This window comes from Pseudophryne corroboree, chromosome 3 (assembly GCF_028390025.1).
Source record: "Pseudophryne corroboree isolate aPseCor3 chromosome 3, aPseCor3.hap2, whole genome shotgun sequence".
Lineage (NCBI taxonomy): Eukaryota > Metazoa > Chordata > Amphibia > Anura > Myobatrachidae > Pseudophryne > Pseudophryne corroboree.
Genome location: NC_086446.1, coordinates 780,021,520 through 780,035,959, shown reverse-complemented (window position 1 = coordinate 780,035,959; position 14,440 = coordinate 780,021,520). Strand labels below are relative to the sequence as shown.

The window sequence follows — 14,440 nt, the reverse complement described above, 5'->3', positions numbered from 1 at the left end:
CTGTGGCGAGGGGGTAGGGGAAGGAAGGGTTAAGGTGGTAGGGTAAGTTCTCACAACATCGGAAGCCGCTGTCAGGCTTCTGACCGCTGGCATCCCGAACGCTGGTCAAACGTATGTTACGGAGTTAAAGTGAAACGACAAAGGTGCGTGCTCTTGCTGATTCTATACAGGTGGATGGACGTCAGCCTGGGTTCCTAGGAGTTTTGTTTTACTTTGTTGCAGAAAGCCAACCATGCGCCAGCAGAAAAATGAAATAGTAACGTATGTAAAACATTCTATACTGAAGTGGGAAATGTAAATTTTTTCTTTTTTGCAAATTTGACTGCAAGCTTTGAATAATAATGAATTAAGAATATAAACATGTACATTTGATATAATAGTTAAGCAACATAATCCATTATTGTAGCACTGAAGCACAGTTCGCCCTAAAATCTGCTTCTGGTACAAAGACATCATGAGTACACAGAACAGCGTACATGAACCCAATACCCCTGGTGTAAAGACTTGGCAGAGAAGATTCGTTTGCTCGTACACTAATTTGCAAAGAATCACCGTAGTGTTAATAATTTAGTTAATTAAGGCACCTAGGAAAGCAAAATAACATAAATAGATAATAGACTGAAACCAATCTAGGTGGGGCGCTACCTCTGTGGCGTATCAAATCCTGTAGCTCTCCACCTGTTGTAGAACTAGAAGTACCAGCATGCTTGGCTCTGTTCTACGGTGTTAAGCAGACCAGACCCTACCCGTCCCGGCCAATAACTTCAAGCCAGAGCATCAGCGTACCGGGGGCAGTGACCATTGGCTATACACTATAATAACACTTTCTTTATTTTCCCATCCTCTCTCAGAAGAAGTGGTTGTATGTTAATAAAATTATAATGGCAATAAAATGCATTTTCAGGGAAAAATAAAATGATAATCATAAAAATAATAAAAGGAAGGAAAAAAAACTATAGGAATAAGTCCAAAAATGGCTTAGCACCTGTGATCGGAGGAAGTGAAAGGCAAGGATTTAGGTAACATTCGTTGTGTTCTGAAAAAAAAGAACAAATTACACAGAGTCTGGACATGGAGAAAGCTCTAGAAATATATTTATATATCAATTTGTCTATGCAGTATTTTCAAACCTCCTTAATATCTGAATTAAACACGGGTGTGGGCAGGGAATTACCCCAGTAAAAGCATGCAGCAGGTATCCCGGGCAGCCCTCACACAGGCACACACCGACACACACATGCACGCACACACTGGATAAACACTCATTAAAAACTAATGGCTGGTTGTAAGTACTTTACACTTAAATATTAAGTATATCAAATAAAATATATCTAGAATAACATGCACATATTACTTAACAAAATATTTCATTTATTTAATAAAAAAACAAAAACAGTTCATTAAAATAAAAGTTCCAAAATGGAAGATAAGCAAATCATGGGTACACTTAAGGGAGTACAGAGTGTGAGTGTGGGATCACTAATCACTAGTGCAGGGAGGAGCACTGGGGCCAGAGAACGGACATCTCCCCAAGAACAGGGATTAGTGACCCAGCCGTCCTAGTGTAGTGTGGGGTCACTAATCACTGATGCGGGGAGGAGCACTGGGGCCACAGTACAGACATCTCCCCAAGAACAGGGATTAGTGACCTGGGCCTCCTAGTGTAGTGTGGGGTCACTAATCACTGATGCGGGGGAGGAGCACTGGGGCCTGAGTACAGACATCTATCCAAGAACAGGGATTAGTGATCCGGGCCTCCTAGTGTAGTGTGAGGTCACTAATCACTAGTGCAGGGAGGAGCACTGGGGCCAGAGTACAGACATCTATCCAAGAACAGGGATTAGTGATCCGGGCCTCCTAGTGTAGTGTGAGGTCACTAATCACTAGTGCAGGGAGGAGCACTGGGGCCTGAGTACAGACATCTCTCCAAGAACAGGGATTAGTGACCTGGGCCTCCTAGTGTAGTGTGGGATCACTAATCACTGATGCGGGGGAGGAGCACTGGGGCCAGAGTACAGACATCTATCCAAGAACAGGGATTAGTGATCCGGGCCTCCTAGTGTAGTGTGAGGTCACTAATCACTAGTGCAGGGAGGAGCACTGGGGCCTGAGTACAGACATCTCTCCAAGAACAGGGATTAGTGATCCGGGCCTCCTAGTGTAGTGTGAGGTCACTAATCACTAGTGCAGGGAGGAGCACTGGGGCCTGAGTACAGACATCTCTCCAAGAACAGGGATTAGTGATCCGGGCCTCCTAGTGTAGTGTGAGGTCACTAATCACTAGTGCAGGGAGGAGCACTGGGGCCACAGTACAGACATCTCCCCAAGAACAGGGATTAGTGACCTGGGCCTCCTAGTGTAGTGTGGGATCACTAATCACTATTGTGGGGGAGGAGCACTGAGGCCAGAGTACAGACATCTATCCAAGAACAGGGATTAGTGATCCGGGCCTCCTAGTGTAGTGTGAGGTCACTAATCACTAGTGCAGGGAGGAGCACTGGGGCCACAGTACAGACATCTCCCCAAGAACAGGGATTAGTGACCTGGGCCTCCTAGTGTAGTGTGGGATCACTAATCACTATTGTGGGGGAGGAGCACTGAGGCCAGAGTACAGACATCTATCCAAGAACAGGGATTAGTGATCCGGGCCTCCTAGTGTAGTGTGAGGTCACTAATCACTAGTGCAGGGAGGAGCACTGGGGCCTGAGTACAGACATCTCTCCAAGAACAGGGATTAGTGACCTGGGCCTCCTAGTGTAGTGTGGGATCACTAATCACTATTGTGGGGGAGGAGCACTGAGGCCAGAGTACAGACATCTCTCCAAGAACAGGGATTAGTGACCTGGGCCTCCTAGTGTAGTGTGAGGTCACTAATCACTAGTGCAGGGAGGAGCACTGGGGCCTGAGTACAGACATCTCTCCAAGAACAGGGATTAGTGATCCGGGCCTCCTAGTGTAGTGTGAGGTCACTAATCACTAGTGCAGGGAGGAGCACTGGGGCCTGAGTACAGACATCTCTCCAAGAACAGGGATTAGTGACCTGGGCCTCCTAGTGTAGTGTGGGATCACTAATCACTATTGTGGGGGAGGAGCACTGAGGCCAGAGTACAGACATCTCTCCAAGAACAGGGATTAGTGACCTGGGCCTCCTAGTGTAGTGTGAGGTCACTAATCACTAGTGCAGGGAGGAGCACTGGGGCCTGAGTACAGACATCTCTCCAAGAACAGGGATTAGTGACCTGGGCCTCCTAGTGTAGTGTGGGATCACTAATCACTATTGTGGGGGAGGAGCACTGGGGCCAGAATACAGACATCTCTCCAAGAACAGGGATTAGTGACCTGGGCCTCCTAGTGTAGTGTGGGGTCACTAATCATTAGTACAGGGAGGAGCACTGGGGCCATAGTGCAGACATCTCCCCAAGAATAGGGATTACTGACCTGGGCCCTCCTAGTGTAGTGTGAGGTCACTAATCACTGATGTGGGAGGAGTACTGGGGCCAGAGTATAGACATCTCCCCAAGAACAGGGATTAGTGACCTGGGCCCTCCTAGTGTAGTGTGGAGTCACTAATCACTAGTGCAGGGAGGAGCACTGGGGCCAGAGTAGACATCTCCCAAAGAACAGGGATTAGTGACCCGGCCCTCCTAGTATAGTGTGAGGTCACTAATCACTAGTGCAGGGAGGAGCACTGGTGCCACAGTACAGACACTTCCCCATGAACAGGGATTAGTGACCCGGCCCTCCTAGTATAGTGTGAGGTCACTAATCACTGATGCGGGAGGAGCACTGGGGCCACAGTACAGACATTTCCCCATGACCAGGGATTAGTGACCCGGCCCTCCCAGTGTAGTGTGGGGTCACTAATCACTGATGTGGGGGAGGAGCACTGGGGCCACAGTACAGACATCTCCCCATGAAAAGGGATTAGTGACCCGGCCCTCCTAGTGTAGTGTGGGATCACTAACCAATGGTGCAGGGGAGGAGCACTGGGGCCAGAGTCCATGTTTAGTGACCTGGGTCCCCCTTGCGTAGGGGCATCTTGTTTGGGGTGGTGCTTACCATTACTCTCTCCTGGCTGTTTATCTCTTTTCCTCTTTTTCTTTTTGCCCTAAAGAAGAGATGATGAAAGTGGATAATGAGTTAATAAAACACACAGCTATAGGAAGAAACAATCTGCATAGGCAGCATACTGTATCCTTAATAAGAGAAATTCATGAATAGTAGACATCTGGTCTCTATATGTACCCACAATGTAATGTAACCAGGAGCATTTCTCTATATTAGCAAATACATTTGAATCATTCCTCTCCCTTCTCTGGCAGTGAGAAGTTGGGTTACCCATCTTTCCATCGCTCTCTATATCTACTGACCGAGCGTACCCAGGACATGCTAAGACTTTGCTCAGCTCCTGAAAATGTCATATTTTTTTTAATAGAAACTAATTTTGTCCACGTCAACTAAGAGTAACTTTACTCTATAAAAACAAACTCAGGGGAAAGCTGCTGAATAACCTTCCTCGTCATCTTCTGTAGGAAGACGCCCCACACTAATGCTTACTCTGGTGTCACTTTACAAAGTGCCAGCTGTTTTAAATTGCGGATTTACCCGGCGTGCATTGCCTTTAATAAAATTACCGTTTTAAAACACATGGTGAAAAAAACGCAGAAAATGGACAATCTACTTTTGGTTGATAAATGTACCTCTAGCAGCTGGTTTCTAAATCTGACTTATGGGGAAGTAACAAGTTAATTTTGGGATAAGCGGCCTAGTGTTACTCCATGCCGTACCTTTCAATAAACCAAAAACTTTGCATTCATTGGAGAAGAGATGTGCAACAGTTTCATAACACAGTGTAAAGTGGAATAATTACTTCAGTACTGACCGAGTTCCCATTACTCGACTTTGCACTGCACACCGACATAAATATATATACAAGACACGTTTGTCAGCAGTTTGTAGCGGAAGGGTCGCTTTGTAAATTTGCTGTATAAATGATTGTAATGCCTCCAAAACTGTGGATAACTGCATGCAAATGATTACATGACCACACCTGCTGGGGGCGGAGCCACAGTCAGTAGGGTTGTTATTATTACAGAGGGCAAGTTGGAAATATTGGGGGGCGGGGTTTAAAGGAAGGGGGGGATTTCTTGCCTGCCCCGTGTCTCAATACATACCATGCAGTGTTTTTCGCTTTCTCCACAGGCAAATAATATCACATTCTACAAGTCTTACAAGGGGGAAAAAAATAATATCACCTACATAGCCACCTACATAGTTATCCCGTGCCGACCAGCCTGGGTAGAGCTGCATATGCAGCTGTCTTTCCTTTCGTGCCAGCTCGTAGTATTTTGCTTGCTCCTCCCTTGAAAGCGCGTGCCACTGTACATGGGGGGGAATCAGAGAACAGTAATCATGTGATACATTATGTTACAATGCAACCGCCACACGGTGCATAACAGAATTGGTGGTGCACAGTAAGTGTTGTGTAACCGGATTGTGTTACAAAACTGTATTAACAGAGAAACCAGGGGCTGGAGGCTATTAAATCTGGGGTCAAATAAAGCAAAGAATTTCTAAGTAAAATAAAAAAGACCCAAAGAATAGGGCAGATGTATTAAGCCTGGAGAAGTGATAAAGCAGTGATAAGTGCAAGATGATAACGCAACAGCCAATCAGCTTCAATATGTAAATTTACAGTTAGGAGCTGATTGACTGGTGCGTTATCACCTTGCACTTATAGGTGGTCATTCCGAGTTGATCGCTCGCTAGCAGTTTTTAGCAGCCGTGCACACGCTATGCCGCCGCCCACTGGGAGTTTATTTTAGCTTAGCAGAAGTGCGAACGAAAGGATCGCAGAGTGGCTACAAAGTTTTTTTTGTGCAGTTACAGAGTAGCTCAAAACCTACTCAGCGCTTGCGATCACTTCAGACTGTTCAGTTCCTGTTTTGACGTCACAAACACGCCCTGCGTTCGCCCAGTCACGCCTGCGTTTTTCCTGGCACGCCTATGTTTTTTCGAACACTCCCTGAAAACGGTCAGTTGACACCCAGAAACGCCCACTTCATGTCAATCACTCTGCGGCCAGCAGTGTGACTGAAAAGCTTCGCTAGACCTTGTGTGAAACTACATCGTTCGTTGTAATAGTACATCGCGCGTGCGCATTGTGCCGCATAAGCATGTGCAGAAATGTCTTTTTTTGCCTCATCGCTGCGCAGCGAATGAAAGCTGCTAGCGATCAACTTGAAATGACCCCCATAGTATCACTGCTTTATCACTTCTCCAGGCTTAATACATCTGCCTCTATATTTTATAACAAACATTAATGTTGTTACTTTGTCAGTCTGCGCCAGAGCTCTTAGCGCCGGACATGATTCGGTGACGTCGCAAGTCTTTTAGTTTATTAAGCAGCATTCTAGTAAACTCGTCCACTTAGTGTAGATATTAGAGATGAGCGGATTCGGTTTTACTCGGTTTTACTCGGTTCTCAAAACGCCATCTTATTGGCTCACGGATGTCACGTGTTTTGGATAGCCAATAAGATTCGGTTTTGAGAACCGAGTAAAACCGAGTAAAACCGAATCCGCTCATCTCTAGTAGATACCAGGCGCTCGTAACATGTGTACAATGTAAATTCTATTGAGATCAAAGTAGACGTCATCACTGAACTACAACCTCCGTCGTCCCTCTCCTACCCCATCCATACCGCTGCGTAGATTGGGAGCGTACGGTCAAACCGCACCGCTGACGCCCGCTGCAGTTTTGACTTTACAAATATATAGAGAAGAACAGCACCACCTCTGGGATAAACTTTAGACTCACCCTTCGGCCAAGGATCTGGTTAATGGCTGCACTCTCTTTTAACGTGCATTCTGCTACAACTTTTGCTCGCATTTCCTTCATATACAACATAAATGCATTAAGAGGCTTCTTTATGTGAGGTTTCTTCTTTTCTTCCTCCTTTTTAGAATCCTGATGTTTTCTGTACGGATGGAAAAAAAAAGGAAAAAGATTACAAAATGAAAATGAGACCCTGCGATTCCGTCTCGCAGGGGGACGCTACACGCGCAGGAGGCGTTCAGTGTTTATCGCCATAGAGACAGACGTGAATACGGGTATAAGACTTACGAGCTGTGCAGGGATCCCACGTCACTCTGGGAAGACTCCTGTTTGACGGTTGGGTTCACGATGGCGGGATGGGGGATTCCAGTTGTGTGTAAACCGTGATGTGGCGGCACCATGTGTGGAGGGAATCTGGAGGAGAGAAAGCTGTGTAAATTGTCAGAATAAACATGAATGAAAAAGGGAGGGGTGTCTCTGCACATTAATATACAGCAATATATAACAACAGTATACAGCCTGAACCCTATTATCACTAGTCATGTGTGCGGCAGGAGCTGACTACCTGTTACATTACTGTGAGACAATACTAAACCCACGCGAGGAATCCCTTTCTCACAAGCCATTTGCATTAATCACCCTGTTTGGTAAATTCTTAGCACATAACACTTTGATGACTAGATGCTGACACATCTGGGGGTGGGCTCATCAGTGGGAGCTGTGTTTTGATTGACTTGGCAGCCCTCACGCGTGCATGGGCCGCTGGCTGCCATTTGCTGACTGGGTTCCAGGTTACGCTACCGACTCATTCAGAACGAGGCACCGGAATGGCGCAGTCAGAGCGTGAAGATCAATAATCCCTATGCCAGAACCGACAATACAGGTTGTAGTGGGAAATGGCAAGTGCCATGAAGTCGTCTACGTGGAGCGGAATTCCCTGGGCGCTTGTCTCACCTATGGTGGAAGATGTAGGACAATCAGACACCCTGCTCACGAAGGGCTGGGATTCTGAGCCATTTGCATCTCTGTGAGCATTCCGCCCCAAATCCGTGTGTTCACTTAATGTTACACACGTTATTTCATGTATGTTTGGTGTAACTGTAAAATCCCTGCGCAGCGTGTAACACACAAGCCGGCCCAGCGCGGCACATGTGGCAGGGGCACTGGGATGCATGGAAATAAGGGACGTCTCCTCATTACAAGGTGAGACGAGGGTCCCGCACCTCAATACCGCTCATTAGAGGCACTCATGGCTCCCAGCCAGAACATAATGATGAGGCTTAACTTATTAAGGGCAAGTGTATTTTTTTTGTTCTGTGCCGTCTCTGGGGATCCTGTCTCCCTCACTCTCATTCTGCGTCGTTGTTGACAGCGTTCCGTTAGTCGCCTGTCATCTGCCTGCCTTGATATTATGCACAATCAGTGGGACGCGGGGCTGGTTTTTGCAGCCATCCGGCTTTGACTTGCATTGGGTTTGTCATTATCCTCTCGGAGTTGTAACATTTCATCTATTTCTGCCAGAGATTTTTCTCCTGCGAGCCTGGTGCACCCACTTTATGGTTTATACATGATGTGGCTCTCTTTGAAGCCAGACGGTTTCAGAGCTGCCCTCGTCAGGAGAAAGTGCCTTTCACCAATTTAGCATGCTGAGGGCCCCAAGCTCCGACGTCTCAATCGAAAGAGGGTCACCGGGTGGCACCAGCGAGTGTCAGCAAGTGCTGTTTAATTGCCAATCTAGGCTTCTCCGCGGTGTTTAAAGTATAATAACCCTTCACTTAATTCTGAGATTCTCTGGCCCGGGCGCTGCATTGAATGAATATCAAAGGCTGCGACAGAACAGGGTGCAGTGCGCGGCATTCCTGTAACTGTCATAAGTCTAATGGACTTGTACTTGTGTCAGCCCATTAGAACAATAATGTATTTCATTTGCTGTATACTCTTTTTTTAACTAGATACAGCTCACGCAGCCAAGCTGGATTCCGATGTGCCTCATACTCACTAATAAGCAGCCACTAACACACATCTGCTCTGTTCAGTGCAAGCATCTGCATTAACCCGGCACGTGCTGGCAGCCGGAGGATCCTGCCCGTCTCTCATCCTACCCTGACACCACTGGGTTATAGTCATTAACCCGGCACGTGCTGGCAGCCGGAGGATCCTGCCCGTCTCTCATCCTACCCTGACACCACTGGGTAATAGTCATTAACCCGGCACGTGCTGGCAGCGGGAGGATCCTGCCCGTCTCTCATCCTACCCTGACACCACTGGGTTATAGTCATTAACCCGGCACGTGCTGGCAGCCGGAGGATCCTGCCCGTCTCTCATCCTACCCTGACACCACTGGGTAATAGTCATTAACCCGGCACGTGCTGGCAGCGGGAGGATCCTGCCCGTCTCTCATCCTACCCTAACACCACTGGGTTATAGTCATTAACCCGGCACGTGCTGGCAGCGGGAGGATCCTGCCCGTCTCTCATCCTACCCTAACACCACTGGGTTATAGTCATTAACCCGGCACGTGCTGGCAGCCGGAGGATCCTGCCCGTCTCTCATCCTACCCTAACACCACTGGGTAATAGTCATTAACCCGGCACGTGCTGGCAGCGGGAGGATCCTGCCCGTCTCTCAGCCTACCCTGACACCACTGGGTTATAGTTATTAACCCGGCACGTGCTGGCAGCCAGAGGATCCTGCCCGTCTCTCATCCTACCCTAACACCACTGGGTTATAGTCATTAACCCGGCACGTGCTGGCAGCCGGAGGATCCTGCCCGTATCTCATCCTACCCTGACACTACTGGGTAATGGTCATTAACCTGACACGCGCTGGCAGCCGGAGGATCCTGCCCGTCTCTCATCCTACCCTGACACCACTGGGTTATAGTTATTAACCCGGCACGTGCTGGCAGCCAGAGGATCCTGCCCGTCTCTCATCCTACCCTGACACCACTGGGTAATGGTCATTAACCCGACACGCGCTGGCAGCCGGAGGATCCTGCCCATATCTCATATTACCCTAACCCGGCACGTGCTGGCAGCCGGAGGATCCTGCCCGTCTCTCATCCTACCCTAACACCACTGGGTTATAGTCATTAACCCGGCACGTGCTGTCAGCCAGAGGATCCTGCCCGTCTCTCATCCTACCCTGACACCACTGGGTAATGGTCATTAACCCGACACACGCTGGCAGCCGGAGGATCCTGCCCGTATCTCATCCTACCCTGACACCACTGGGTTATAGTTATTAACCCGGCACGTGCTGGCAGCCGGAGGATCCTGCCCGTCTCTCATCCTACCCTGACACCACTGGGTAATGGTCATTAACCCGACACGCGCTGGCAGCCGGAGGATCCTGCCCATATCTCATTTTACCCTAATCCGGCACGTGCTGGCAGCCGGAGGATCCTGCCCGTCTCTCATCCTACCCTGACACCACTGGGTTATAGTTATTAACCCGGCACGTGCTGTCAGCCAGAGGATCCTGCCCGTCTCTCATCCTACCCTGACACCACTGGGTAATGGTCATTAACCCGACACGCGCTGGCAGCCGGAGGATCCTGCCCGTCTCTCATCTTACCCTAACCCGGCACATGCTGGCAGCCGGAGGATCCTGCCCGTCTCTCATCCTACCCTGACACCACTGGGTTATAGTTATTAACCCGGCACGTGCTGGCAGCCGGAGGATCCTGCCCGTATCTCATCCTACCCTGACACCACTGGGTAATAGTCATTAACCCGGCACGTGCTGGCAGCCGGAGGATCCTGCCCGTCTCTCATCTTACCCTGACACCACTGGGTTATAGTTATTAACCCGGCACGTGCTGGCAGCCGGAGGATCCTGCCCGTCTCTCATCCTACCCTGACACCACTGGGTAATAGTCATTAACCCGGCACGTGCTGGCAGCCGGAGGATCCTAGCCGTCTCTCATCCTACCCTGACACCACTGGGTAATAGTCATTAACCCGGCACGTGCTGGCAGCCGGAGGATCCTGCCCGTATCTCATCCTAACCTGACACCACTGGGTAATGGTCATTAACCCGACACGCGCTGGCAGCCGGAGGATCCTGCCCGTCTCTCATCCTACTCTGACACCACTGGGTAATAGTCATTAACCCGACACGCGCTGGCAGCCGGAGGATCCTGCCCGTCTCTCATCCTACCCTGACACCACTGGGTAATGGTCATTAACCCGACACGCGCTGGCAGCCGGAGGATCCTGCCCATATCTCATCTTACCCTAACCCGGCACGTGCTGGCAGCCGGAGGATCCTGCCCGTCTCTCATCCTACCCTGACACCACTGGGTTATAGTTATTAACCCGGCACGTGCTGTCAGCCAGAGGATCCTGCCCGTCTCTCATCCTACCCTGACACCACTGGGTAATGGTCATTAACCCGACACGCGCTGGCAGCCGGAGGATCCTGCCCGTCTCTCATCTTACCCTAACCCGGCACATGCTGGCAGCCGGAGGATCCTGCCCGTCTCTCATCCTACCCTGACACCACTGGGTTATAGTTATTAACCCGGCACGTGCTGGCAGCCGGAGGATCCTGCCCGTATCTCATCCTACCCTGACACCACTGGGTAATAGTCATTAACCCGGCACGTGCTGGCAGCCGGAGGATCCTGCCCGTCTCTCATCTTACCCTGACACCACTGGGTTATAGTTATTAACCCGGCACGTGCTGGCAGCCGGAGGATCCTGCCCGTATCTCATCCTACCCTGACACCACTGGGTAATGGTCATTAACCCGGCACGTGCTGGCAGCCGGAGGATCCTGCCCGTCTCTTATCCTACCCTGACACCACTGGGTTATAGTTATTAACCCGGCACGTGCTGGCAGCCGGAGGATCCTGCCCGTCTCTCATCCTACCCTGACACCACTGGGTAATAGTCATTAACCCGGCACGTGCTGGCAGCCGGAGGATCCTGCCCGTCTCTCATCCTACCCTGACACCACTGGGTAATAGTCATTAACCCGGCACGTGCTGGCAGCCGGAGGATCCTGCCCGTATCTCATCCTACCCTGACACCACTGGGTAATGGTCATTAACCCGACACGCGCTGGCAGCCGGAGGATCCTGCCCGTCTCTCATCCTACTCTGACACCACTGGGTAATAGTCATTAACCCGACACGCGCTGGCAGCCGGAGGATCCTGCCCATCTCTCATCCTACCCTGACACCACTGGGTTATAGTCATTAACCCGGCACGTTTCTCATCCTACCCTGACACCACTGGGTTATAGTTATTAACCCGACACGTGCTGGCAGCCGGAGGATCCTGCCCGTCTCTCATCCTACCCTGACACCACTGGGTTATAGTCATTAACCCGGCACGTGCTGGCAGCCGGAGGATCCTGCCCGTCTCTCATCCTACCCTGACACCACTGGGTTATAGTCATTAACCCGGCACGTGCTGGCAGCCGGAGGATCCTGCTCGTTTCTCATCCTACCCTGACACCACTGGGTTATAGTCATTAACCCGGCACGTGCTGGCAGCGGGAGGATCCTGCCCGTATCTCATCCTACCCTGACACCACTGGGTAATGGTCATTAACCCGACACGCGCTGGCAGCCGGAGGATCCTGCCCGTCTCTCATCCTACCCTGACACCACTGGGTAATAGTCATTAACCCGGCACGTGCTGGCAGCCGGAGGATCCTGCCCGTATCTCATCCTACCCTGACACCACTGGGTAATGGTCATTAACCCGACACGCGCTGGCAGCCGGAGGATCCTGCCCGTCTCTCATCCTACTCTGACACCACTGGGTGATAGTCATTAACCCGACACGCGCTGGCAGCCGGAGGATCCTGCCCGTCTCTCATCCTACCCTGACACCACTGGGTTATAGTTATTAACCCGGCACGTGCTGGCAGCCGGAGGATCCTGCCCGTCTCTCATCCTACCCTGACACCACTGGGTTATAGTCATTAACCCGGCACGTGCTGGCAGCCGGAGGATCCTGCCCGTCTCTCATCCTACCCTGACACAACTGGGTTATAGTCATTAACCCGGCACGTGCTGGCAGCCGGAGGATCCTGCTCGTTTCTCATCCTACCCTGACACCACTGGGTAATGGTCATTAACCCGGCACGTGCTGGCAGCCGGAGGATCCTGCCCGTCTCTCATCCTACCCTGACACCACTGGGTTATAGTTATTAACCCGACACGTGCTGGCAGCCGGAGGATCCTGCCCGTCTCTCATCCTACCCTGACACCACTGGGTTATAGTCATTAACCCGGCACGTGCTGGCAGCCGGAGGATCCTGCCCGTCTCTCATCCTACCCTGACACCACTGGGTTATAGTCATTAACCCGGCACGTGCTGGCAGCCGGAGGATCCTGCTCGTTTCTCATCCTACCCTGACACCACTGGGTTATAGTCATTAACCCGGCACGTGCTGGCAGCGGGAGGATCCTGCCCGTATCTCATCCTACCCTGACACCACTGGGTAATGGTCATTAACCCGACACGCGCTGGCAGCCGGAGGATCCTGCCCGTCTCTCATCCTACCCTGACACCACTGGGTAATAGTCATTAACCCGGCACGTGCTGGCAGCCGGAGGATCCTGCCCGTATCTCATCCTACCCTGACACCACTGGGTAATGGTCATTAACCCGACACGCGCTGGCAGCCGGAGGATCCTGCCCGTCTCTCATCCTACCCTGACACCACTGTGTAATAGTCATTAACCCGGCACGTGCTGGCAGCCGGAGGATCCTGCCCGTCTCTCATCTTACCCTGACACCACTGGGTTATAGTTATTAACCCGGCACGTGCTGGCAGCCGGAGGATCCTGCCCGTATCTCATCCTACCCTGACACCACTGGGTAATGGTCATTAACCCGACACGTGCTGGCAGCCGGAGGATCCTGCCCGTCTCTCATCCTACCCTGACACCACTGGGTAATAGTCATTAACCCGGCACGTGCTGGCAGCCGGAGGATCCTGCCCGTCTCTCATCCTACCCTGACACCACTGGGTAATGGTCATTAACCCGACACGTGCTGGCAGCCGGAGGATCCTGCCCGTCTCTCATCCTACCCTGACACCACTGGGTAATAGTCATTAACCCGGCACGTGCTGGCAGCCGGAGGATCCTGCCCGTCTCTCATCCTACCCTGACACCACTGGGTTACAGTCATTAACCAGCGCAGCAGTAATGGCTTCCTGTTATATACTACTGTGTATAACAGACTGGCGGAAGAATGTATTTTGGGGTTGGAGAGGATAACTACATGGTAAAACATCTCCTTACTAGCAATCTACCTAAATATCCTGATAATTAACATTTCATAGAAGCTGTTAGTCTGTAACTACTTGGAAACCACCAGATAAACTGCTATTAGTCTGTAACCCAGTACTTTTATTATTATTAAATGAGCATATAAAACATATTGTATAGACATGTTCGTACATAACATAGCAACATAATCAGTGATGTCAGATCAATAATCATTTATCACATATTTCCTGTACCCAATCAGCGAGTATCCTGTAACCGTATCCGGACTCCAGGTCGACAGCACAAAGGTCGACACACCTTAGGTCGACGCCAATTGGTCGACACACCTTAGGTCGACATGGACAAAAG

The 14,440-nt window shown here is 50.5% G+C and overlaps 1 protein-coding gene across 40 annotated transcripts in view; it reads right to left on the bottom strand.

The window, feature by feature from the left end:
* Positions 1-14,440, bottom strand: part of TCF7L2 (transcription factor 7 like 2) — a 262,286-nt gene that overhangs the window by 18,145 nt on the left and 229,701 nt on the right. For 11 of the 40 annotated variants that reach the window (XM_063962607.1, XM_063962608.1, XM_063962609.1 and 8 more), the window contains 5 exons: positions 7,126-7,266; positions 6,820-6,979; positions 5,260-5,379; positions 4,060-4,108; positions 986-1,036 (listed from right to left, as the gene is read on the bottom strand). In XM_063962607.1, the coding sequence (XP_063818677.1) occupies positions 986-1,036; positions 4,060-4,108; positions 5,260-5,379; positions 6,820-6,979; positions 7,126-7,266 (521 nt within the window). The remainder of the gene's footprint in view (positions 1-985; positions 1,037-4,059; positions 4,109-5,259; positions 5,380-6,819; positions 6,980-7,125; positions 7,267-14,440) is intronic. The other 29 variants (XM_063962611.1, XM_063962612.1, XM_063962587.1 and 26 more) reach the window with 6 other exon arrangements.